Source organism: Thunnus albacares, chromosome 2 (assembly GCF_914725855.1).
Source record: "Thunnus albacares chromosome 2, fThuAlb1.1, whole genome shotgun sequence".
NCBI classification, from domain to species: Eukaryota; Metazoa; Chordata; class Actinopteri; order Scombriformes; family Scombridae; genus Thunnus; species Thunnus albacares.
In genome coordinates, this window is record NC_058107.1 from 33964878 (window position 1) to 33991058 (window position 26181).

At 37.1% G+C, this 26181-nt stretch overlaps 1 protein-coding gene across 1 annotated transcript in view; it reads right to left on the reverse strand.

The window, feature by feature from the left end:
• The window catches only part of LOC122967288 (protein unc-13 homolog B-like), a 200591-nt gene that overhangs the window by 145879 nt on the left and 28531 nt on the right, over positions 1-26181 (reverse strand). The window contains exons 3-4 of the mRNA XM_044331849.1: positions 21743-21842; positions 707-824 (exon numbers count right to left, since the gene is read on the reverse strand). Of these exons, the coding sequence (XP_044187784.1) occupies positions 707-824; positions 21743-21842 (218 nt within the window). The remainder of the gene's footprint in view (positions 1-706; positions 825-21742; positions 21843-26181) is intronic.

Genomic DNA, 26181 nt, shown 5'->3' on the forward strand with positions numbered 1-26181 from the left:
TTGTGTGTGGTTAGAGGTTCAAGAGACTTATACCCTTAAGCCCATATATTCCAGTGCAGCTATGTTTTTCCTCTTTCCAAAATCGGGGAATCTTAACTGGGCATTCACGTAGAAAGCAAGACGTGAGCAGCCAGTAAGCACTTTTGAGACGTTCTATCTGTTCAATCCACACTGACTCAGACCTGCGTTCAGACATCTCTGTCCACTTAACCAGCTGTTTGTCAGCAGCTGAGCTGAGTGGGCAACCAAACTGTCTTCACCAGGCTGTCTGACAGCATAAAATTTACTGAACAGAAATAGTTTCATGTCGGCTCCACAGGAAGAAATCAACAGTGTTTGTATTTATCGATTTTATCTCCCTGCCCATTGTAGCGGGCAATGTGAATCAGCCTGTAGTGAAACCAGAAAACTCATAGGCACACTGGGAGCCGACAAATCAATATAAATACGTTTAGAGCATATGAACAGCTTGAGATTTGTGTGATTTAAACAGCTGTATGTGCTTCACTAAACACAACAGAAGAGAAAAAAATAAACTCAGAGTGTAAAAAAAACGTGAGGGGTCCTGGGATGTCTCGGAGTCAGTGTGGTTGGACACATTTAATGAAATGGAAGTGTTTCTGTTCCATGAGAAGTGTGAATGACAGATGTCTTCTTAAACCGCTTTTAGTGCGGATTGGCCTTAAGAGTGTGTTCGTGTTATTACCTCATCAGACTGTCGAATGGTGTCCAGGGGTATCAGCGCTGTGCCGATCATGGTGTCCCAAATTAAACCTTTATTCCACAGCTCCACCACCAGACCTGACTCCAGATGACTGATCTCACTGTAGAAAACACACAAACACACATTTACTGCATTTCATACAATGTAAAAGTTCAAATCTTGCACCAAAAATTACAAAAAGGTCTCAAACTAAAGACTCTTTTTTTTACGGTTTCTTTGTTTGTTCAGTCACAGTAGCTCTCACCCCTCATACTGATACTACCAAGATTTTCTTCTCCATCTGTAAACTGAATCTGTAAAACATATCCCTTCCTGTCAGCTGGAAGATGTTTCCCAGGAACAACAGACTTGACACAGACTGCTTACGAGGGCAAAAGCTTTATTTGTAGTTTGAACTGTTTCTGTGTTATATCAATCAGCAGAGGAGAACAGAAAAACATTTAATGAAATATGAAAGCTGTGGATTATTAAATTGCTTTTAACATGCAATGTTTCTCCCTGACAGCAAATAGAAAATGCCTTAAGTCCATGTGGTGTTACTGTTAAAATGTGTTTATACAATATATACTGTATATAGCAATGTATAGGTGCCGACAGCTGTTGTCATGGAGGGAGAGGTACCGTAGCAACAATGCACTGAAAATGGTAGTTTATTGCATGTAACTACTGGTAACCAATTTTCAAACAATCATTGACAAACCTCTACAAGCAGCAGGTACAAGAGCAGCTGCACAAACTACTCTTAAAAACATATAATAACATGATAAATATAATAATCAATTTCTTATTTAGCTACAGGTCATGTAAATGTGATGATATTTGGGTGACACTGAAAATGTTCTGAACATTTTTGTGGGTTCTACGATGTTGTACCAGATGTGAGGTAAGAAGTAAGATGTGTTTTCTTTAAGTTTATTGCAAATGTAAGCGCCATGAAAGTTTAGCGGGGCAGTGGTGGATCTGATGTTTTGTGGCGAGGTTGACATAAAAACAGGTTCGTTTTACTTGATATTTACTTTTTCTCTCCTATCATTTCTGAATACACAAAGGTTGCACCCTAGAGGCTATAATTCACACATTTTGACATTGTTTTCTTAAAAAAATGACTCCAAACAATTAATCAATTATCAAAATAGTTGCCTCTTAACACCTATTAGTATTATGTAATAAAATATATGGTATTTATTTTAACATTGATAACAAAACTCTCACTCTAATTTACAAATCTTTTATTGGGAATATCCTTTGTTATTGTTTTGAATGTAGGTATGGACATTCCAAAATCTCTCACAAGAACAAATTAGGAAAAATTGTGAAGACCTGTGGGAAAATTATGTGGGAGCAGCCAGCTGACCTGTAGCATCTGGACCTGACCAAGTTGACTGAGAGGGCAGATAAAGGTCTGCATGGATACATCCCATCCACTTTTTAGTGGAGTTCCAGCCATTCGCTTCTGGTTGGAGGTATAGATACCCTAAGATCAGAACCAACCGAGCAAAAAACACTTTTTTCTCAGTAATAAATCAATTAAACAAGCTGCGGTAGCCATGGGGAGTCTGAGGAAATACATGGACTAGGGGATGTGGAATACATGGATACGCAGGGGATGTGCAATATACTCTATATCTATTTATTTTTATTACACTTGTTGGTATACAGTTATTGACATGCACTTTAAATGCCTGCCTGGACTGTGATGATATTTATGATGGTGGTTATAGATGATTGTTGTTTTTGTTTATCTGATGTGCTTTTAATGTGTCTCTATGTTCTGTGCTGTACCATAAATTGCTAGTTGGAGGACATTAAAGTTTTATAAGTCTAATATATAAAGATGACCAGGCTTTTGCAGTCAAGGCCCCTCAGCTCATTTCAGCTCATTTCAGGTTTGCAGAATCAGTGACATCTTTTCAATCATCTCTCAGTCTTTTTAGAAAGGCCTTTATTAAATTGATACCACACTGTTTTATCTCCAACATGTCTCATTTATTTTATTACTACTGTTGTTTTTATTGTTTTATCATTATTATCATACTTAATCTTATACTAGGGGCATTTTATTCTGTTTGATTTTATTCTGAAGGTCTGATTTTACTGCATAATTGTAGCACTTAAATGTTTTAACTGTGTAAAGAGCTGTATAAATAAAGTTTATTATTATTGTTATTATTATTATTATATTATCTATACTGGATATATAACTATATATATATTACTATCAATAACTATTAACTAAATTAACTATTAAACAAAAATGCAGTTTTCCTCGTTGCTTTCAATACAATAAACTATTATGTTTCAGATGATATTAACAGTGTTTATCATACAGAAAATTGATCTGTGTCCATATTTCATGCAGCGTCTGACTCTGGTCTTGGCCTTAGCCTGACACAGTACAGTTACTTTTCTCTCCCATCAGGTCATTAAATGCCGAGTCTTATCCTTAGAGGGATAGTGAGGGTGAAGGATGACAGCCGTCATTTTCTGACAGATCCATCTTAAAGAGAAGACAGCAACCAAACTGTCTCCCCTCCTCATCTGCATATTTATATTCACACTCCCATTCATATTCATATCGCCTCAGTTTGGCTGTCAGTCATCTCTGATGACACTTCACAGCTGGGTTGATGGAGGGAAGAGGGTGGGCAGGAGAGGCTGGGTGGGGTGTGTGTGTGTATGTGTGTGTGTGTGTGTGTGTGTGTGTGTGTGTGTGTGTGTGTGTGTGTGTGTGTGTGTGTAGCTCCTTGCTACACACTGAAGGAGGCAACCGTCTGAACAACAAGTCGAGTCAAAATGATTATGTTTCCATGCATGATTATCATTAACCATCTCCATTCATGTGTTTTGGTTGTTTACATGCTTGTTTGATTGTGACCATGGAGTACAGCTGCAATCATTAGTCAATTGATCAATTAGTCATTGGACAGAAAATTAATTGGCAACTATTTTAATAATCAAATAATTGTTTTATACACATTTTAAGGGTAAAATGGCAAATATTTGCTGGCTGCACTTTTTTTTAAATGTGAAAATTTTAACCTTATTTTTGCCATAAATGATAGTAAACTGACTTTTTTTTTATTGGACTGTTGATAGGACAAAACATGACATTCAAAGATGTCACCTTGGGTTTTGAGAAATGATCACAGGCATTTTTCACAATTTTCTGACATTTTATAGACAAAACAATTGATTGATTAATTGACAAAAAATAATTGAGATTACTTGATAATGAATATAATAGTTAGTTGCAGCCTAATACTTAAGATTGATGTCATTGTGCCAGTAAAGCTTCTTGAATTGAGAAAACCCAGCTTTGAATACTTGGATGTATTATACAACTAATAATGATTTTAAATATTGTCGCCCAGCCAAAGGGAGCTGTTCAACCAGCCTCTATGTCCAAAAAGTTTTTTCCAACCTCTGCATGCTGCACATTATCTGGCTGAGCAAGACCGACCTATCTTCTAAAAAGTGTTGGTCGCTTTAAAATTGGAAAACTGGATCGAAAGATTTAAATTATAGGTCATATAAGAGCGTGTGTTTGTCACCAAGTAATAGCTCTAACAGTTATTTTCGTTATTGATTAACCTGACAATTATTTTTTTGAAAATTTGATTAGTGGTTTCTACCTTTAAATTGTCAGAAAATAGTTTAAAAAGGCTGTCACATTTTCCCAGAGCCCCTTCAAATTACTTATAGTGAGAAAAACAGTCTGGAGCCCAAAGACATTCAATTTATAATGATGTAAAACAGAGAAAAGTAGCAGATCCTCACATTTGAGAAGCTTCAACCAGAGAAATTTGTCATTTTTCCTTAACAATGTTCTGCACTGCCTTTGACCTAAAGTACTCCTCATTAGCCATCCTTCTCTTACATTTTTATCTATCCTGTATTTATCTCTCTGTTCTCCACTTATTTCTGCAAGACTTCTATTCTTTAAATCTGTATTTTAAGGTTTTATGCTGTTTTTCTTTTTTAATGGTTATATACATTATGTAAAGCACCTTGAATTGCCCTTGTGTATGAAATGATGATAGCTGAGTTTCTGTCTGTTTCCACCAATCGATTACCAAGTCTTTCTGGGTCCTCAAGGCATCATGTGACCTGTGTTTTTGACTGTGGCCAATACACTAAAATCACAACACAGCTCATTGCTGTTCCTTAACTTATTCCAAGGTACAGTAAAACACATGACTGGCAAGGTAGATGCCATTTCTCTAATCTGACAGTGAATGATGATGCAATTAATTAAAAAAAAAAACTAGACAGCATATATCTCTGCCAATAAATGTGTTATTTTGATAAAAGAAAATGACAAAAATGTCTTCATGGGAAACTGTATCTGCATCAAAGTGCACAAAGTGATAAAAAAGTTGAGAAACATCTGCCTGATTTTTTATATTTTATTCAAGTTAGTGCAGTAATTCATGAGAGCTTATAGTTTATTCACTTAAAAAAATACAATCCAAAAGCTTATCACTTGTTTTTGGATCCACTACTTTACTTTTCACCAAATTAATTTCAAATCAGATTTTTTTCTAGCTGACCTGGTTTAGATGCCATATTCAAAAGCTTCATTCTAATTGTGTTTTCTTGTTTGTTTCCTTCTTTTTAGTCATTTCCTCTTTGTAAAGTACAATGAAATTGCTACTGTATATACTTACTATACATGAACCTTGATTTGCTTGTGTCTAACTGACTTTCCTGCCTCCCTCAATGAAAGCTAAAAAACAAAAACATTATTTGAACCCCCACCCCTCAGAAGTACTGTATTAACATGACAGTCAGGGTCAGATGGTTTAAAGCAAAAAAAAAAAAAAAAAGAGTGTCTTATGATCTACTGCCTGATATTAATCCATGAGATTATTTAATTGAAAACATGAAACATGCAACCTCAAATAGGATTAGAAATCGGTCTGACGTTGTCTATCCATGCAGTCTGTCTCCAACCTGTCTCTGACTCAGTACTAAAGAGATGAACATGTAGTGTGTGTGTGTGTGTGTGTGTGTGAGAGTGTGTGTGTGTGTGTGTGTGTGTGTGTGATCTTGAAGCTTCACATCCGACTCTGGCATATGCCCTCCATCAAAGCCCATCCATTATTGAGGGAATGGTTTGTGTTGTAACAGGGAATGAAATGGTGTATTTTTATCACTCTGGACACCACACACACACACACACAGACAAATACCCCATGCACACCTACACAGAGCCATCTAGTGTATAAGAGCAGAGAAATAAATGAAAAGAAAGAAAGGAAGGCTGAGAAAGAGATGTGGCGACGCTGAGCGCGAGGCTTGATAGAAATTATGGACTGGGGGCACTTTGAGGAATAAAAGGTGACGTCACTGGTGAGGTACAGATTTTTACATGTTCTTGTGAAGAAAGATTTACACAGGCAGCAACGTTGCTCGTCCAGTTTATGAATTAATGCATAAAATTATCCAATTTTCCCTAAAATTTTCATATTAACATGTTTCATTCATATTTTCTGCTTCCTCGATGTGGCTGCAAAACACACTTTTGAGCATACTGAATACTCTCATCAGAATATTATTATTATTGTCATGTTATGTATTTTTGTCATGCAGCATTTAATTTTTGCACTCTTACAAGCAACTTGTGTCATGCGTCACAATCTTATTGTACTATTCTTCTATACCGGTTCTGTCTTCTACAAGGCTTGTTACAGATTTTGTTTTCTACAAAACCAAACTTATTTTTTTCCTGTGAGGTTTTGTTTGTACAAGTGTTCTGAGTCAGATTCATAGCTGCACAAACATCCCTTGTTTCAGCCTGATGAATGTCTGTCACCTCTTCATTCACAAAAATGTTCTCAAAGAGCAAAAAGAATTTCACACTACGAAGCTTCAGGTCCTGCTTTTGGAAATCACCAGACAAAACATAACAAATGTAGGAGTGTCAGTAGTAGGGGATCCCAAACAATTCAAAAAATATGAATCCAGCTGCCAAAAACATCTGAGCTCTTGGAAATTCATGTGAATATCGAAACCATGTTTTCCTTAAAGCCAAATGTAAGAAAAACGCCTGATAAACATCATCACTGAGAGTGGTAGGTAACATAACAAGGCTGTGACAGCAGTAAATCATTCCTGTGACTATAACTAGATAAAGTCGTTGGCCAAAGACTAACAAAAGTTGATGTGAAGCGAAGGAAAAAGGTCACCATTTTTTGAAACTTATACACAATTTAATTGACAGAAAACTGGAAGGAAAAAGTAGACGATGACCTGAATCACCAGAAAGGCAGGCAGACAGAAAGATAATGAGAAATGTTCCCCCCCCATCATAAACTTAGGAGAAACAGTAAGATCAATACCTTGAAAAAAAACATTAAATCATCATTATATCATTATATTCTTATTCATTATTCTTGTCACCATACCCTGATTAAGAAATTTCCTGATAATCACATTTTTAATTAAAAGTATTTTTCTATTTTTTGACTTCTTATTAAAAAGAGAGAGTAATAATTTATAAGGGTAAAATTACAATATAGCATAAAATAACAGTTACCTATATTAGTTAGAAAATGACACTATGTCAAACCGAGGACATCTAAAGACTATGAGCAGCAGGTGAGAGTGTGATATTAGTGACAGAAAGCCGGTGAACCCTGACACACAATACAGTAAATCAGGTCAAAAGATTAAGACCTTCGGTGGCATGTGAGAGATGAGAACAAACAGAGACAGTGTGGGAAAAAGTGAGTGGTAGAGACACAAAATAAGGCAAGAAAAGGCATTGCATGTTATATACAGTATATGATATATTACACCTGTGGTCAATAACAAATAAAGAGACAATAAGGCAGAAGAGATAGAGAGAGAGAGAGAGAGAGCAAGCAGCGCTGAGGCAGACACATTAAAGCCCAGGATGCACGAGCACGTGAGGCCTGGTGACCCTGAGCATAGAGGGATCAACATTCAACTGCTTATCCCCTTATCCCACTAGTCAACCAACCAACCAATCAGCCATCACACACACACACACACACACACACACACACACACACACACACACACACACACACACACACACACACACACACACACACACACACACACACACACACACACACACACAGCAAACAAATGAAAAATGTTTCTCACCTCCTGAACACTGTTAAATGTCAAAATTCGCCCCCAATGGGCAACAATTTTAATAATCTATTGATCCTTTCAGTCATTTTACCACCAAAAAAAGCCAAACATTCTCTGGTTCCATCTTCTTAGATGTGAGGATTTACTGTTTGACTCCAACACATGACATAATTTTAATATCATTAGGTTCTAGATTGTTGGTCGGACAAAACAAACAAATTGAGGGCATCACAGAGGGCTCTGGGAAACTGTTAACAGCATTTGTTCACAATTTTGTAATATTTTGTGAAAATTATGAACAAATTAGTTGATAATGAAAATAATGGTTAGTCGCAGCTCTGCTTACACACATCCAAAATGGACAATTTAAGCCTGCTGGTTGTTATGAGCAGTGATAGTGATGTTGCATCAATGCATAATAAGAGCTGAAACGATTAGCTGATTAATCGATTAGTCAATCAATAGGAAAATAAGCTGCAATAATTTTCATTTTTCAAGCAAAAATGCCAAATATTCTCTGATTCCAGCTTCCCAAATGTGAGGATTTGCTACTTTCATATCATTTTAAACTGAATGTCTTTGGGTTTCGGATACTGGCCGGATATAACCAGACATTTGAAAATGTCATCTTGGGCACTGAGAAATGATGATGGGCATTTTTTTCCATTATTTTTGACATTTTATCGACTAAAAAATTAATCAATTAATCAAAAATGAAATCTGCAGACTACTGAGACGTTATAGAGTAAAAGTCCAGCTTGCGACAACCAGAGGCTCCAATGTTCAGTACACTTCATAGTACTTAATGAGTTGAACACAGACACAGTTACTGTTATTAGATCATTAGTTTGTCTTGAGGGTGGCACTAAAGGAAAGTCCTTGGGGGCATGAAAATCATGAGTTTTCACCTTTGGGAGTATCAATCTTTTTATCAAATTTCAAGGCAATCTGCCAATTAAATTTTCATACAGTGGTAAAGTCAGAGGTCACCAAAAATGTATGATTAGTTTGTTGGAAACTAGGAATAACCTCAGTTATCATAGAAATCAACATATGCAGGGACCAAAGTGTTGGTCAAAGAGAAATTTTGACCTGATGGTGGCACTAGACTTAGTCAGACGGTTTCTAATATCACTTTATCTCCAGCAAACGTTGGAGCAATCTTGCCAGTAGCGATGTTGGATGGACTAACTGATGAACCAACCGGTGGACAGTTTGGTGTGAGGATCCGAGAGGAATTAGAGTTTCTGCGTGTAACTATGATGGGATCTATAGTAGAAACTGAATTGGAAAGGATTCATGTACCTTTTACACACTGGAAGATAAAATGACTGGTCGACTACAGATGCTCTCAGCTTGAATAAAACAGATTTTTGTTTAATACTGTTCAGTCATTGTCACAGAAAATGTGATAAAATGTCCTTTTCACCATTTTCAGAAATAAAAAAATATGTATTTTTATCCTCAGCAAAAAGTATTTTCATTGTGAAGACAGAATGTATTCACTTTGGTGGGCTTCAATCAAAAGTGCTGTTGGGAAATTTGGAAACTTTTTCCATTGCAGCCAGTGAGAAACAGCAGTAATCAAACATTACGTGTGTGTACATGTCTGTGTGTGTGTGTGTGTGTGTGCGTGCGTGTGTGCGTATGTATGAGTCTTGTGCTTGTTCGCTTACTAAATGAGAATAATGAATTGGATTCTCGGAGTATAATATTGGGGCTGTTTTTTTGAGTCAGGTGCTTGGCAGGTGACAGATAATCAAAAGGCAAATATGTGTGTTTGTGTGTGTGTTTGTCTACAACATCCTAACAATTCAAGGTTTAACTGAAAATTAATTAAAAGTACATGAAGCGAATAATTTATGCAGAAAATAAAAGAAGTAAAAAAATAAAAGGACTAAAAGTAATGCTTTGAGGTTAATGCCTCTGTCATAAATCATGGAGGATGCCACATCTTGCTGGAAAAGACTCACTTCAAAAGTTTAACTGCTGGACACAAGATGTCTCCTACTGCACTTTTAAGTCCATTCTCATTGTATAGTTTGTGCACTGGAGGCTTCAAGTGTCCACATCACACTTGTGTAAGCTGCATACTGGACCATGACTGGCTTTCAAACTAGTTGGGATGTCACAAAACCTCGCTTCGTACATCCACATTTTAAACTGAGATTTAAGGTGAGCACTTCCACTTTTAGCAGATGAATGTGAAAACAACCTTCTAGTGTCAAACTCTGCACACACATCATTTTGCACAGTGAAGCGTAAACATCCAAATGAAGTAACAAGAAGAGAAACAAGTTTTTGACTAGAGGAAGACATAAAGCAGATATATTAAATACCTTTCATGAAATACTATATTCACAATAGTTATTACCTCTCGAGTGTAGAAGTTAATTATGAATTTTTTTCAGCCAAATACCAGCAACTATGGTAACTTTCATATGATTTGGAAAAGTCATCAGGCTCAGCTGTGCTTTGCGCATGCTAATCTGGGAATGGCAACATTTGGGATGAAACATTTAGCACCATGTTCATCTGATCGTTTGATGCCAGTAGCACATATTGGATGCAGCGTACAGAAACGTGATGTAAGGTACAGTAGCCAGGATAGGGAGTGTGATGGGGAATATGTAACTGTCAACACATGTCACGTTGGAAAATAGGACAGTGTGGTAAATGCGGCTGTGGTGACGCTGCCAGTACTGATTATACATGCCGCACGCTCATAACTCTGATGGATTTATTTTAACAGATGACGATCAACATTTCTGCAAACAGCCTTGTGTTCAGGATAAAGATATTTTTCAGTTTTCAAGATTTTTTTATCTTGAAGAAGGCAGAAATGTTGATTCAGATCATTCATTTCAGAGGTATCCTGTCATTGGTGTTAGACAAGTGGAACCTTTGAGCTGCTCGTGCTGTTAGATGAAAAGTCAGGAGATGTACCAGATTGCATGCCAATACATCTTATATATGTTAAGATATTTAACTGTGGAGAGTGTTGGACTGATCAGCAGCTAGTATTAACCCTCGAGCCTTGATGTACATGTGGAAACACACCTTACAAAGCTGTGACTTAAAGTTTAGTGATGCCTATCCTGAAATAGCTTGATAAATATCAGTGAGGAAAGTGAGTGTAAGATGCCTTAACAAATACTGTCTGTTTGCATTTAGGAAAGTCACATACAGTAACTCACAGTTGCTTCAGTGAGCCAATCAGTGATCTGTACCAATATGAGGCAAGATACCTTTTTTTGTGGTAGTAAAGAGGTTTTTCTAGATGAATGTAATCAGATAATGCTTCATTAAGAATCAACTCGCCATTCATTTGCTGAAAAATGTATGCTTTCAAAGCAGAGTACAGCCTGAATAGATGTCTGGCAGCTGAAACAATAAGGATTTCAGAAAAGTTAACAGCCAGCTGCAAACAGTTAGAGAGAATGAGAGGGTGCTATCATCAGGAGAGCGACTGAGATCGAGAGGAGCTCTGAGTGCAGCCAGGAATACAGTTACTTCTCTGCCGTTTTTTCCTTTTAATTTCTGGGCAGAAGCGCAGTGGGATGGCAGGTTGGGTAAGCACATGCCAGACTCAGTTCAAATTCATATCTGCCTCTGACTGAAAATGAAAACCACATTTCATTCTCCATCCAGCAACTGTCTGTTACCCACTGTCTCTCTAATCTGAATGTTTGTCCAGGTCAGAGTGATAGCATGCCACAGTACGGCCGCTAATCCTACAAACAGGAAACCTCTATCTGACTGACACAGATATAGAGCATGGCATATGCAAGGTACAGGTGTCTTCACACACGCACACACTTAGAAGATTGACATAGTCCTGTAGTACCTGAACGCACCACTGGTCACTGATAAGAGGAGGAATTTAAAGTAACTTCCAGCTAAAGTCACCACCAGTATGAATCTTCAGTGTGGACAGACTAGAAACTTCAGCCACCTGCTCTTTCACACATGTGACTGCTTTAGTTGAGTCCCAGAAGGGTCCAAGAGTCAGACTGCACATCTGGCAGGGCTTCAGTGTCTCGTCATCACCCAGCTGTGAGAAGGTCGTCTCCCTGCTGTTACTGAGCAACGTAACAATGGCTGGAGTGAGTCCCGTTTGCATCAAACATGTGATATTTGTGCCCAATACGTCAGTACTGCTGAGAGTTTTATTGGTATTTGTTTAAAATGCTGTAAATGACTCTATCCACTAAAGAAGCTGAGACCTTTTCTGATGCTGATGCGGATTTTACCCCCAACTGCTAATGAGTTGGGAAACCACCCTTCCTCATCCAAAGAGATGAAAACAAAGTTAATCCGGCTCAAAAAGAAAGGAACACGCCTCAAATGGCATGGCTGCACCTTGAGTGAGTATTGGCGCAACAAATACATCCCACAAGGAATCGGCATCCAAAAAGCCCCTACCGTTGGGAAACAAAATGAGAACGTTAACAAGAAATGGTGTGAAATACTGAATAAATGTTCCACAGATCTCATGCTGTTGATTACTGAAGAGGTCTCACAACAAAAGGATCATGGGTCAAAGGGTCATGATTTTAATTGACTCATTGACAATCACTTAAGTCATATGAAGATGGTCTGATGGGCAACAAAAATAAGAAAGAAATACAAGCAGGACACCCTGGACTACATTCAGGGCAAAGTCTACAAGTGGGTCCAAGAAGAAGACCCTCAACATCCATCCACCACAAGCCACCAGACTAACTAGTCAGATACCACCCCGACCAACAGTGATTTCCCTAGTGACTCTAATTCTAACAGGAGCTACTACCAGCACCCAGCAGGCAGAAATCACAATCCGAAAAACAGCCAGTGGCGTGGAAGAAAAGGAGGAGGGGCAAGAAGAAACCCCCAGGAACAAGCCCTTCACCCGCCAGCAAGCCAGAATCCCACAATTATCCTTTCCGATTAGGTACTCACTCCCCATCAACTTTCTGCGCTCACCAAAGGCCTAACCTTTGTCCCCACATGCAAGAGAAACTCTTTCGAAATTAAGACGGATTCATTCCGCTTATGTAGAAAGATTAAATTGAACCATATGTTTGGCAAATCTGATATACGAAGGCCTGATAAACCTGTATTTAAGCCTAAAAGCACATGTATGCCTTATTCCTCAAATCCCTCTATCCACACTTTTTGCATAATAGTTGAGCGAGAAACCTTTGACTTATTTAAAGACAAATCCCATCATTCTCTCTCTAATCTCAGTCAAGATGAACATTTGGCTTTACAAGACCTTTCAAAAGACTCTAAGATTATTATCAAGCCTGCTGACAAGGGGGACGCTATAGTCATTTAGAACATGTCAGGACTACAAAGAAGACGCCTACCGGCAATTAACTGATGAACATTTTTATAGAAGACTGAATTTTCACCCTACCCTCAATTTACAAAAAAGATCTTAAATGTGACAGGCCAAGCTCTTGAACTGAACTGGATCACTAAGAATGAACATGAATCCATAAATGCTTGGTTAAACCCAAAGGTCGACCTTTTATAGCCCGTAATGATTCCCTACTAGAGCCATTATCTATTTATGTTGATCATTTTCTAAAACCATATGTTCAGAAGCTTCCATCATATATTAAGGACTCTACTGATTTAATCAACAAGATATTAACATTAAAAGATTTACCTAATGATATCATTCTGGCCACCTTAGATGTGGAAAGCCTCTTCACAAATACCTCCTATGACAGAGGTCTTGACGCTCTCAAAGACCTCACTGAGGAAACACTTGCTTTGGTCCTTAAACTGAAATACTTTTCCTTCATTGGAGATTTCTTCCTACAACGCAAAGGAACATCGATGGGTTCTACTTTTGCTCTGGAATGTGCTAATTTACAGTATATGTGGGTGTTTTGTTTTTTTTAAAACACCAACATATATAGTAAGGGTGTGCCCGAATACAAATACATTATTCGGTAAAGCACAAATAGTGGGTTTTATACGAATATTTGTTTCATACAAATATTACAAAATTATTTGTTGGGGGTGTTCCCTAGAGATAAAGCTGAGCTACTGACACAAGCAAAGTGCTCCCAAGGGACTCTCCATAACCTGTTGTTCCCCTTCTCCTTTCCACAAAGTTAGGTTGTAAAATGAAAAGTGCAAAGCAAGAATTGCCTTTGAAGTTCCTCCCTACATGTTACACGGTGTGCTGTCTCTGTGTTATGGGTGAATAAATAGGTAGAGGTCTGTCTGCAATGAGGCAATGAGTAAAGTTTTAGCTCAGTAGTCAGCACAGTCGTGTATGATCTGGGAGACTCCAGTTCAAGACCCGATGTGCGGACCTCCTTCATAAGGTAGTTTATTCAGGAACACTTATTGTAACACTTTAATTTTCTAAAATTAAAGTGTCATATGTCAATGATTTTTAAGCCTCTTTCCACTTTTATTCGAATACAAATACAGATACAAATAACTTTGCTTCCTCAACAAATACAGATACAAATACAAATACTGGGATCTCTGCACATCCCTAATATATAGTTATGTTTTTAACATAACAGAAAGCCCTTCCTTCACAAAATCCTCAAATGCTTCAGATATTTACATGATGTCCTTTGCATTTTCCAAGAGACTAGCAATGAGTTGAATTATTTTGTTAATCTTCTCAATGGTATGAATCTTGACCTTAAATTCTCAGTTGAATATCATCATAAAAGTGTCTTTTTTGGATATGTGGATTGAATTACGCAGTGGCAGTCTCATCCCTACCTTATATCAAAAAGAAACAGACAGGAATACATTCCTCCTAGCCAGGAGTGCTCATCCCAGAGCTCTGAAATATGTTGTACCCAAGAGTCACTTTTATAGGCTCAGACACATGTGTCACTCTAATGAGGAATTCATCGATAAAGCTGCTGCAATGAAAAAATGCTTTTTTGAACAGAGGCTACTCTTTACAGTGTAGTGATAAAGCCTTCCAAGTTGCATTTTCTAAATCTGCTCTGACCTTTTACAAAAAGATAAAAGTTACTCTGTCTCCTGCATCACAATGTATGCCCCTCAGGCATATATCCTCAAGAACACCATTCTAAAACACTGGCCTATTTTGGCCTCTGACCCAGCATTAGCCCAGCATTTTAAGGATTATCCATGTGGCAATTGTGCCTAGTGCAACAACACATGGAAAACCTCTGTTTTTAGACATCCAAGATTGGGCAAAAGTTTTCCTGTTATGCAGCACAGAAAATGTTATTTATTAAAATGCTAAAAACAAAGGATTAGTGATCACAAGACATCAAACACAATGATGTGAACTATCCTGTTGCCTATCATTTCAATGTATTTTCACACCCTATCTCCTCTCTATGATTCCAGGACATTGAACACATTGAATCACCAAGAGGGGGAGATATGGAAAGAAAAGATATGCCAAAGGGAGCTCTGTTGGATTGACACTTCAGATACACTTCAGCCTACGGGCTGCATAGATCTAAGTGTGCAGAAATCTCTTCTATCAGTTTGGACTCATTGGTACTTCCAGCACCTTAGCAGAGATTTACCCAGGTGGAACGGTGATGATCCTGTCGTTTCACTTTTTTGCCTTCGCCCTCTATCTCTTGTGTGCTCTGTCTTTCAACTAGATAGCAATGATTATCTGTGTAATGGAATAAGTATTTGTATTAGAACTGCATCTTGTATTGGACTGTGTCACTACCTCATTTTCTAGTGTGTATATAGTTATGGTGTGAAGAAGACAATCAACATTTAGTAGATGTGTTATGATTTCTGACAAATCATTGTTAAATGGGTGTTTAGGCTAAGCCTAATTTAACAGTTCTCCATATTTATACTGGTGGTAATAGCAAAAGTGTCCCTTCATGCTCTTATTTTGAATGTATCCTGTATTATTTACTGAAAGTGATCAGTTTTGACAAGAAACAAGGTACACCCTGGACAGGTCACCTATCAAGACAAGCTTATTGGCAGACAAGAACACTGGTAGAGGACAATTCTGCAAAACCCTGGAATTTGCTCAATGACAAAGTTTTTTAGCATTCAGCATAATTATTTTTTAAAATCCATTCTTTCTACAATATATATGCATGGCAACTATAGTATGGTTAAGTTTAGGGAAAGATCTTGGTCATGGCTACTAAACATGGCAACTCTTTCTCCTAGAAATGATGTTCATATACGACTAAATTGTTGCAGCAAATATGTTTCGATAGAAATGTTATGCTGGCTGAATTATGTTTTCTCTCAACATAATGACAAAATGTTGTCATTTAACCTATTTGGCAAGTTGCTAAAATGATTGATACTGAAGGTATGAGTGAGTGTTCAGAGACAACATAGTTGTTTATTTTTTTCCACCAAAATATCTGATCTTGCAGTACAATATCTGCTGGTAGAAACTACAGCAATATTAAAATTTTTATGGTTGTATTTTGGCACTGGCAGCACATTGTTAAGGTGAGAGGAAAAAAAGTGAACATTAACTGCACGTCTGTTATGGAACACATATTCCCACATGAAAGCTAAATGCGCTACATGTGCTACTACTAACATAACACTACCTGCGTTGGCACAGTATTGGACATAAATAGAGAGATGTGTAATCATCTGTGATGTATGTAAGAGGGAAAATGGTCACAGGGCTTACACATGCAGACAGACAAATATGTTAACAGTCAAATTTCAGGCAATGGAGTTTCCAATTCACCGAACTTGCATGTTTTGGGAGAAAAAGCAAACATTTTCATCTTGTCAATGTACAGTAAACTTTCCTACAACAGTAAATATCCCATTTATGAGGATCAAAGATAAAATATTTTCTGTGACCTGGTGTCACAGGTTTTACTTGGAGTTTTTGAAGTACTTTGTATTAGTGTAGTTACCATGAACAGTGACCACTATGGCAAAACAGAATGGGAAAAGAGCACCCTCTAGGGACTCATCAACTAAGATTCAGTGTCACAGTCCTGCCCACAGTGGGAATATCTGGGAAGGGCAGTGCAACAACACTACCAAAGAAGATATCACCAAAACCAAAAATAGAGGATATATCTGCTAAAACACTTTTCTTAGCCTGCTAGTTAAAAGGTCAAACCTGCATGCAGAATCATAAGGGTTAAAAGGGTCTCATGTGAGTTACAGGGAAACATAAAGTACAAATATTTTGCTTCATAATGATTTCTTTTACATAAACTGCCACTTGCATCTTGGACAGCTTCTTTTCTTTTGGGGTTTAGAGTTTTTGCTTCACCTGTACAAAATTTATTTTGTGTTTTGGTTTTACTAAAACTATTTTTAGCCCACTCTGAGCGCATACACTTGAGCTGACAAGCATGTCTGCCTAACTTCTCTTTCTGAGACCTTTCATTCTGGGGAATCAAACTCAGTCACAGTTTCTACTCGCAAACTCCAACGGCGCTCCAACGCAGCACGCTACCACTGCTCCCCATCGAGCCCGACTGCTGCTAATGAGACTGAGGAAATAATTATCCATTTAGCACAGGAGGCCCTGGGTGTCCTTTGTATATAATCATCAACATCTTTCCAATAATTACAATCATATTAAGTGATACCATACTTCAGTAAAACTCCTGGCTTGAGCCTAAAAATCACACTTCTCTATATTTTATACATACAGAAAACAACAGACATTATTTATTCTTTGTCTGAAACGCTTATTCTGCAAAGAGAGAGAGAGAATGAAAGTGAAAACAAGCTTTCCGAAAGAGGATATGGCAATAGCAGGGATTATGAGCAGCATATAAGGAAGAAGAGAGGAGGGGAGAGGACTTATGTAATCATGTAGATCCACAGTCAATCTCTCCAATCCCTCTAATCAAGTCTAGGGGGATCAGTCTGCAGACAGGATGTGTGTCTGTTTTACAGCACACAATACATAACAACCACCATTTCAACTTTATTGCTCCTCTTTCTGTAGAGATGTCAGTTATCTAGGAGGATATTTAATTTTAGTTTATTATACCAAGTGTAGTACAAAATGCTGAAATCCAGAGTGCATTAGCAGCCACTTGTTGTACTAAAATGTCACTAACAAGACACCAAAATGTTAACATTTCTGTTAACATGACATGGAAATGTCAGTTGTTCGGTTCATCATTTAAGTCCAGACTGAAATATGCAAACAACTATTTTATGGATTGCCATTAAATTTGAGGCTGAGGCTGACATTTATGGTTTTGGGTGAAATATCTACTAAAACTATTGGATGAATTGCCATAAAATCTGGTTCATCCATGTCCACTGATGTCTTACCTAGCACCATCAATCAGGACAAAATTCTTATTTGTCCAATAATTTTGTTTATGGCTAATTGTAATTGTTAACATGTTAGCATGATGAGGTTAGCATTTAGCTCAAAGCAACACAGAGCCTCATGTGTGGCTGTAGATTCTTAGTTTTGTTACTGCTGCTGCATCTTTGGTCTGCAAGAGGAAATGAAGAGAAGAGGAAATAGGTCTGTTTTATTCTCTGTTCAATAGTGGTAGTTTGAAAACAATGGAGGGGGAGAAAAATTGGGGAATTTTAAGACTTTTAATGACACATAAAATTGAATACATGTCCCTGACACGCTGTTCTACAACTTAAGAGATTTTTCAGTATTTTAAATTAGTTAAATTCAGATAATTTTCAGACTTTTTAAGAGCCTGTTAATATTGTGGTTTAAATTATTGTTCAACAGAGTTTCCCTATTTAATTCATAACTATATGATAAATGCATGTAGGAGGAGGAGGTCATTTTAAAAAACAGGATATCTGATATATTGAAAATCAATGTACTCAGAGAAAAACAGGGTTATATACAACAATATGCAAGTAAATTATCCAGGTAAGTTTTGATAAGTTACTTTCTATTTCTGTACCTGAAGCACAATGTCAAGTCCTGTCAGTACTGAACAATACAAGTAGAGAATAACTTCAGCCAGCTGAATCAGAGGTCAGGTTACAGGCTTGACTTGAAGCAAGAAAGCAAAGAAAAAAAAAGAATGAAAAGAATGATAGCACAGATTAAAACCACCTTCAAAAAAAATCCAATATAAAAGAAAATGTATTTCCCTGGTCCACAGACAGATACAAGTCAGAACAGCTGCCAAAAGAAGAAAAGCAGAAACCTTCAACAGCTGAAAGGTCTTCAGAAAAGAACCTGTCATATACAGTACTTCTGTCCACTACATATTTTTGCTGGTAGTCATTGAAGTACTTCACTGTGCTTCCAGCCACCCAGTAACAATTGATTAAACTTGGTTGACAGTTGGTTGAACAGAAATATCTCCACAGCTGCAGGATGGATTACCAAACACTTCTGTGCAGACATTCATGACTTTGATGATCCCCTGAATATTTCTCCAGCATGACCATCAGGTTCATTTGCAGTTTGGAGTTATTTGTCTTGATAAATATTGAATGGATTGCCATCAAATTCCCCCTCAGGATGAATTGTAATAACTTTGGTGACCTCTTAACTTTTCCATCGACCACCATCATCAGGTCAAAATTTTAATCAAATACCTGCAAAACTAATTACATTCCCATCAGCGTCAGTTGTACTTTGTTTTAGGTGCCATTAAACAAATGACTGCATGGTAAAATGCTAAACTAATGCTGAGATGGTAAACATGGTAAACATTACCTATTAAACATCAACATGTCCAGGGCTGCAACTAACAATCAACCTGGTGATTATTTTCTCAGTTAAATGTTTTGTCAATAAAATGTCAGAAAATATGTCTTCAAATGTCTTGTTTTGTCTGATCAAGAGTCCAAAATCCAAAGATATTCAGTAAACTATCATGTATGACACAAAAAGCTTAAAATCCTCATATTTGAGAGGCTGCAACCAGCAAATTTTTGGCATTTTTCTAAAAAAAATTACTTTAAGAAGTATTCAATTATCAAAATAGTTCCAGACCGATTTTCTGTTTATTGACTAATTGATTAATTGACTAATTGTTGCATGTTAGTATTGTAATTGTGAGCATGTTAGCATGCTTATTTTAACATTTAGCTCAAAGCATCTCTGTTTAGCCAAGTTTCTAGCAGTGACCATATGTCGACATATAGTGAGGACCTGATTCACTCTGAAATACAGACATGTAAATGCCACTGAAGTAACATATTATATATTTATATTTCACCTTTTAACTTTCATTTAACCCATATTTAACCTTATATATCTGGACATATTTTTAGGTGCAAATCACAAAATGAATGCTTACTGAACAGTGCTGTTTTTTAATGACAAAATGTACAGCTCACATACTGCCACAGTAAAAACTCTACAAACCACTCTAGACATTGCACCAGCCCATTAGCCGAAAAGAGAGGAAAGCCTCATTTTTTTTAAACAATTCTGCTTTTGAGGACAGAGCAAAAATGCAGGGGCAGCTCTGAAAACATCATTAAAAAAGATTCCCACAATTGTCCCATCTGAGCCAAATCACCCAACATGAGGCCCGTTAGGCTGTCACAGTGCTTCCTCTTAAGCCACCGGTTTCATGTCTGTCCTCCAAATGCTGACAAGACCATCCCTAAAGAACACTTTTCCCTCAAAATGATCCCTCGTGGATGTGGAGACAGGGAGCAACAGTCTGTCAGCGAGCATAAAAAGTGAAGAGGGATTTCTAAATCAACTACATCTGTACTTTTTCTCCCCAATGGAATCAGACTGGGCTGTGCAATTCATTAGATTTATCACTGGCTCATCCACTTATCTGAGCTCGGCATGTAATTTCACTTTCCATCCATCCTACCTGCTCCAACCACAAATTCCCATTTAGTAGCCTGTGTCAGCCGGCCAGACTGGAGTCCCACAGGCGGCTGATGCTCCCTTTCAATTTCAGTAAGGCCCATTAAAGCCAGCTAGCAAGTCAGCTAGCAGTGGATACCTGGGCTGTATTCATCTAAAGGCTGACACACACTCTGAAGCTCCAATTTCTCTCTGCATTTGTTTTAATACACCCCAAGAGGTTGGTGGTGCACATGCTGTTGCTGTCAAAATAAGTGAGAGCAGTGAGCCAAAAAGTTAAAAGGAACTAGAAGAAACTGGAAACCAAAGCAAGAAAAGTAAAACCCAAAACTCATGTCATGTGTACTTCAAATCTATTGCACAAACTCGGTGTTTTACCTTTTTTATTGTATTGTAATGAAACACTGTTGCCATCAAATGAAAACCTAGAAACCTCTAAAAATGCAAAAAAAAAAGACAGGAGCTGCACCCCGGAGTGAAGCAGACAACGAATCCACACCAAACATCACAGGTACCAAAGCAAAGACAAGAAAGCACGATGAAGCGTATCTCGCCTCGACTCAGCAGCGGTACTACAGCTGGTTATGAAGAGAGACCACAGCGTGTTGTGTGTCTCAAAATATCAGCTTCTGACAGTATGAAGCTGAACAACTTTTCACTCCATTGAAACTGTGTTGCCATCCTAGAAAACCTAGTTACCTCTAAAATGCAAAAAAGACTTGCATAATATTCTGAACCCACAGAAGAATATGTAATCCTTCAGCATCATGTCTACTGTGAGTAAAAGAAATGTTTAAATTTTGCAGTGTGTACTAGTTTGAAGCCCTATGTACCTGAAAAAGCAGTTGCATGAAAACTGGTTTACAGTATGTTTGCCCCATGATGCATGATGTAATCCTTCAGTTGAAGCTGAACTGGAGCCACATATACAGTAAATCAGCTGGAAGTTTTTCCACATAACAGATACATTCGAAGAAAGTTTCTAGTCTTTTAAGAAGTGTAAAGGGGTAAAAACCTGCTAGAAGGACAGAAGAAAATACTGAACTTTATTACTGACATTACAACACAAGATTGACTGGGTCGTCAATGAAATTTCCCCGTGACAAAAGGAGGTCGCAGAGTTTGGAAGATTTTCTACTCACAACATGAAGTCTTGTTCCCAACATGGCTGGTCCCCACGGACTGTGATGGTCGTACTCTTCACATTCTGCACCTTTAAAGTCACATAAGCGTTGAACTTGTCTGGAAAAAGAGGAGGAAAACATATTCAGATTTAGATTTAACATTTCGGTTGAATAATTCATAACGCAACTCAGTAACATTTTGGTTTAATTTCATACTTTATAAAGCATAATGTGATGATGCAATAAGTGCTGCATATATTTACATGTTTAAAATGTTATCTCGTGATGAAAAGAAAATATTTTTAATATTTTCTTTTATTCCGTCTTGTTTTGTACCATCCTGAGGCTCCGGTGACCCGTCTCAATTATTGATTGAACTACAGGAGGAAAAATAAATTCCACTCTGCATAACAATACAGTAAATAGCCATCATTTTTGGAGCAGTGATGCATCTATAGAGCTCATTACAAGATGGAGGGGAGATAATAAAGGCTAAAAATCTAAACCATGGGGGGGGGTTTTCAGACATAGGGGAAGTAATTAAATTATCCACATAGGGCTCAAAAAGGAACTAAAGAACACACAGCCAGTTAGAGAAAAGATTTCATGCAGAATTCAATATTATACCCTAATATAAAGGAGATAAAGATATTATCCACTCCCGAACTGCAGGATATGACAGCAAAACACAGAGATTATGTTTATTTTTACCTGCACAATACCTTATATTTTTCCCTTTTAATCAACAACAGTGCAAAGACTATAAAATGTTGTGGACAGCATATTTGTGCAGGACTGTCAGACAACCTTAATCAAGTCCATGTCAGCTATAGGTAGATGTAGATCTGTCTCTAAAAATCATTCTGTATATATTTGAGGACCATTCCCATACAAATGTGAGATCTCATGAAATGTCTTTTCCATCTTTTTCTTTGTTGAGACATGACTGAAAGTTTGAAGGATGGTGGGAAAAGTTACGTAAATGTGACAATGTTGCTAAAAGGCATCAGACCAAAACAAGCCACCGTGTCTCCCCCCTTAAATTACTTTTATATACTGCTGATTTGTTTTGCCAAATAGGTTTTGTAAGAAACTGAATTCTTGCCTGCAACTATGTTCACTGGCACAGAATAAACTCGTCCTATCTCATGTTTTCAAGTCAGTGTTGACTTTAATTATGTAACCCAGGCAACGAGCTTTAACTTTAACCAACAGCCTTAAGTCGCTACATAAACATCCAACAACCAACCAACATTGATCGTGCTTTAGTTGCTATGAACAGATACTGCAAGGACTTCTAGAAAATTAGTGGTAAGTTGCAGGAAGTTTACTAAAGTGTAAAGAACAATAAATAAAGGAGATTACAGGTGGGGGTTTTTTAATAAAAATGTGTAAGTGGATGTCTCATTTCTACTGTATGCAACACTGAACTTTTGCTGGAATTTGGTTCTATCCTCAAGAGGAACTTTAAAATAAACATTAACTCTCTTTCCAGTCAGTGAAAGGATGAAATCTGAGCACAGGCTGTCTGATATTACTGTACTTTTTATCATTTACTGGTGTACATTCTTCTATTTTTCTCAAATCATCTTTTATTTAGATTCACACTGAATAGCGTATAGCAAAACTTAACATTGTCATTATTAATATCGTTCAGTATTGAAAGTGTAAAGATTCAGCATCAATATGTGAAGGTAGAAATTTGAATTTTCAACTTCAGAATCCTTTACTTAATCCATTTGGCCATCCAGGAGAAAAGTGGGAGGACAGTGACAGAAATGAACAAAAATGAACAATTACACCCTAAATAACTGTGCTGTGTGCCTTTTAATAATGTTCATTTGCAAAAAGGTGTCATTAACTGTGGAAGTGCCGAACAGGGAACATTTTGTACCAAGAAAAAGCCACTTCAGATGGTGAACCAGAGTCTCATTACATTTTCTCATCAGACACTGATGGCTGTACAGAGAACTATATGACCCTTTCCTCCTTTTCTATGACACTGGTCCATTTCCAGCATTGATCCAAGCTTAAAATATTCATACCCAGTCATGTTAAGGCTACAATTGGATAATTATTTTCCCTTTTTCCTGGAAGCCTCTCCTTGTTCTAATGTAGGGCCTGGAGTTATTATTTCATAATATGAGCACTGTAAAGCCCTTTACATCAATGTAACTTTGTCGTCTTCTACTGCAACAACTGTTTTTTTATTCACACTTTATTCACACTCAGATAGCCTGGTTGCAGACTTCTGAATTGCTGCCCACATCTCATTTTCAGTGATTCAAATAGGTCTGCTGTCGTGCTCATTTTAAGTCCATAAAAAAACACAAAAATGATGACAAAAATATGATTGACAGTGCTGTACAGGTTTTTGTAAGTCCACAATAACCACTGTTGATCAATCGGCATATTTCATCAATCGATGTGAAAAACTTTGAAAAATGTCCCTACTGATTGGCAAAACAAAGCAAAATGAACAGATCGTAGCAATTCAGTCTTATTATCAGGTAATAATAAAACTAAAGATGTGTAATATGCGAAAGTTGTGTCTGGTGTGAGTACACTGGTGGTTGTTATGTATTTGCCTAAAAAGAGGTTGTTTTACACCGTTTATAATGATAAAAATAATACAGTGTCCTCCCAAGAAAAAATTATACCATGACATCAGTCATTTTAGCAAATGTACAGCTGCAACGATTCATATTTTAATCTATTAGTCAATAAGTCAGTCAACAGAAATTTAGTTGGCGACTATTTTAATAATCGATTCATCGTTTAAATTACTGTTCAAGCAAAAATGACAAACATTTGGCTGGTTGGAGGTTTTCAAATGTGAGAGTTTGTTGCTTTTCTTGGTTTTACATTATAACACATAGATAATTATTATAGATAAAACAATCTGAAGATGTCAGCTTGTACTTTAAGATGTTGTGATCAGCATTTTGCACTGTTTTCTGATGTTTTATAGTTCAAATGATTAATCAGTGAATCAAGAAAATAATCAACAGATTTATCGATGATAGGAAAAAATTGTTAGTTGCAGCTCTACAATGTTGACATATGTTTATGTTCATGTGACAAAGACCTCTAGAGTCTGGAGGTATTATAACTTTTTTTACTCAGGAGTAAGTGATGTAACGTCGCTATGTCTGTCATCAAACAAAACGTCAGACTTTGGGCAAACCGTGTTGTATGAGTGAATTAATTCACTAAAAATATGATACAATAAATAAATAATTGTAAAATTAAATGAATAAATAAAAAGAGAGATTGATTGTTCAAATACCATGCAGATTTAAAGAGCACTTATATGCACGATGTATGTAGTTTGTCGTATCAGCAGTGGACAAGTGACAGAATCAGTCTGACAGTAATCTCTATGTGGAATGTGATCACATGCATATTTCACATAATCACACATATATCCTTATAATACTGTATGTTCACACACGTTATGAGGACTCACCTCCCATTTGATGACATAATGTTGGTCCCCACAAAGTAAACCATTACATTTAAGGGTTAAGACTTGGTTTTCGGTTGAGATCAGGCAGTGGTTACGGTTCAAGTCAGGTAAAGTCTCCGGGAAATGAATGTTAGTCAATGCAATGTCATCAAAATATGTGTGTGTGTGTGTGTGTGTGTGTGTGTGTGTGTGTGTGTCCTGCTGTCTAGCTCACACTTATCAGCATAATCAGCACAAACTGAGGAGTTTCACGAAAGCCACCAACCACTTAATTCACGCTTGATTACCTGCTTTTACCAGCTTCAAGTAGTTCACTCTTCACATGGACAGAGACCTCAATATATACCAGACTGCAATAGCATATGTAGTGGATTTAGGGTGGAGATGAGGTGAGGGATGTGATCATTCAGCTGCATAAATGAAAGCATTAGAGCCAAGGTCACGCTCCAAGAGCTGGTTTCCATTTTGGATTTGGTTCCAAGTTGGTAAAATGCCCAAATCCATTAAGCTCTGGGTCTTGACAACATTTTTGTGAATCTTTTAGCTAAAATAAATGTATAAGATGTAATGTATCTGCCTTAATATGGGTTTTAATCTTTAAATGATACTCTTTGGGTTTTATATCCTAAAGGATAATTTATATAAAATACATATATTAAAGATTGTTGACAATGATCTGAATAAGTTTAATAAGGTTTGAAGTCTAAAGTCAAAACCAGATTCAGATTCAATAAAAACCCTATCAAACCTTTATCCAAGCAATGTTTAATAGGTGCTGCAGCCGCTAACGCTTTCTATCAGTTAGTTCATTGTTGATTCATCTGCCAGTCATTTATTGCTTAGTCAATGAAAAAAAATGGTATTTATATTTTCTCAGAGAAATTCAATTTACTTTCATATATGACAACGAAAAACAGCAAATCGTCACGTTTGACAATCTGGACAATTTGTCATTTTTGCTTTTAAAAATGACTGAAATGATTAATCA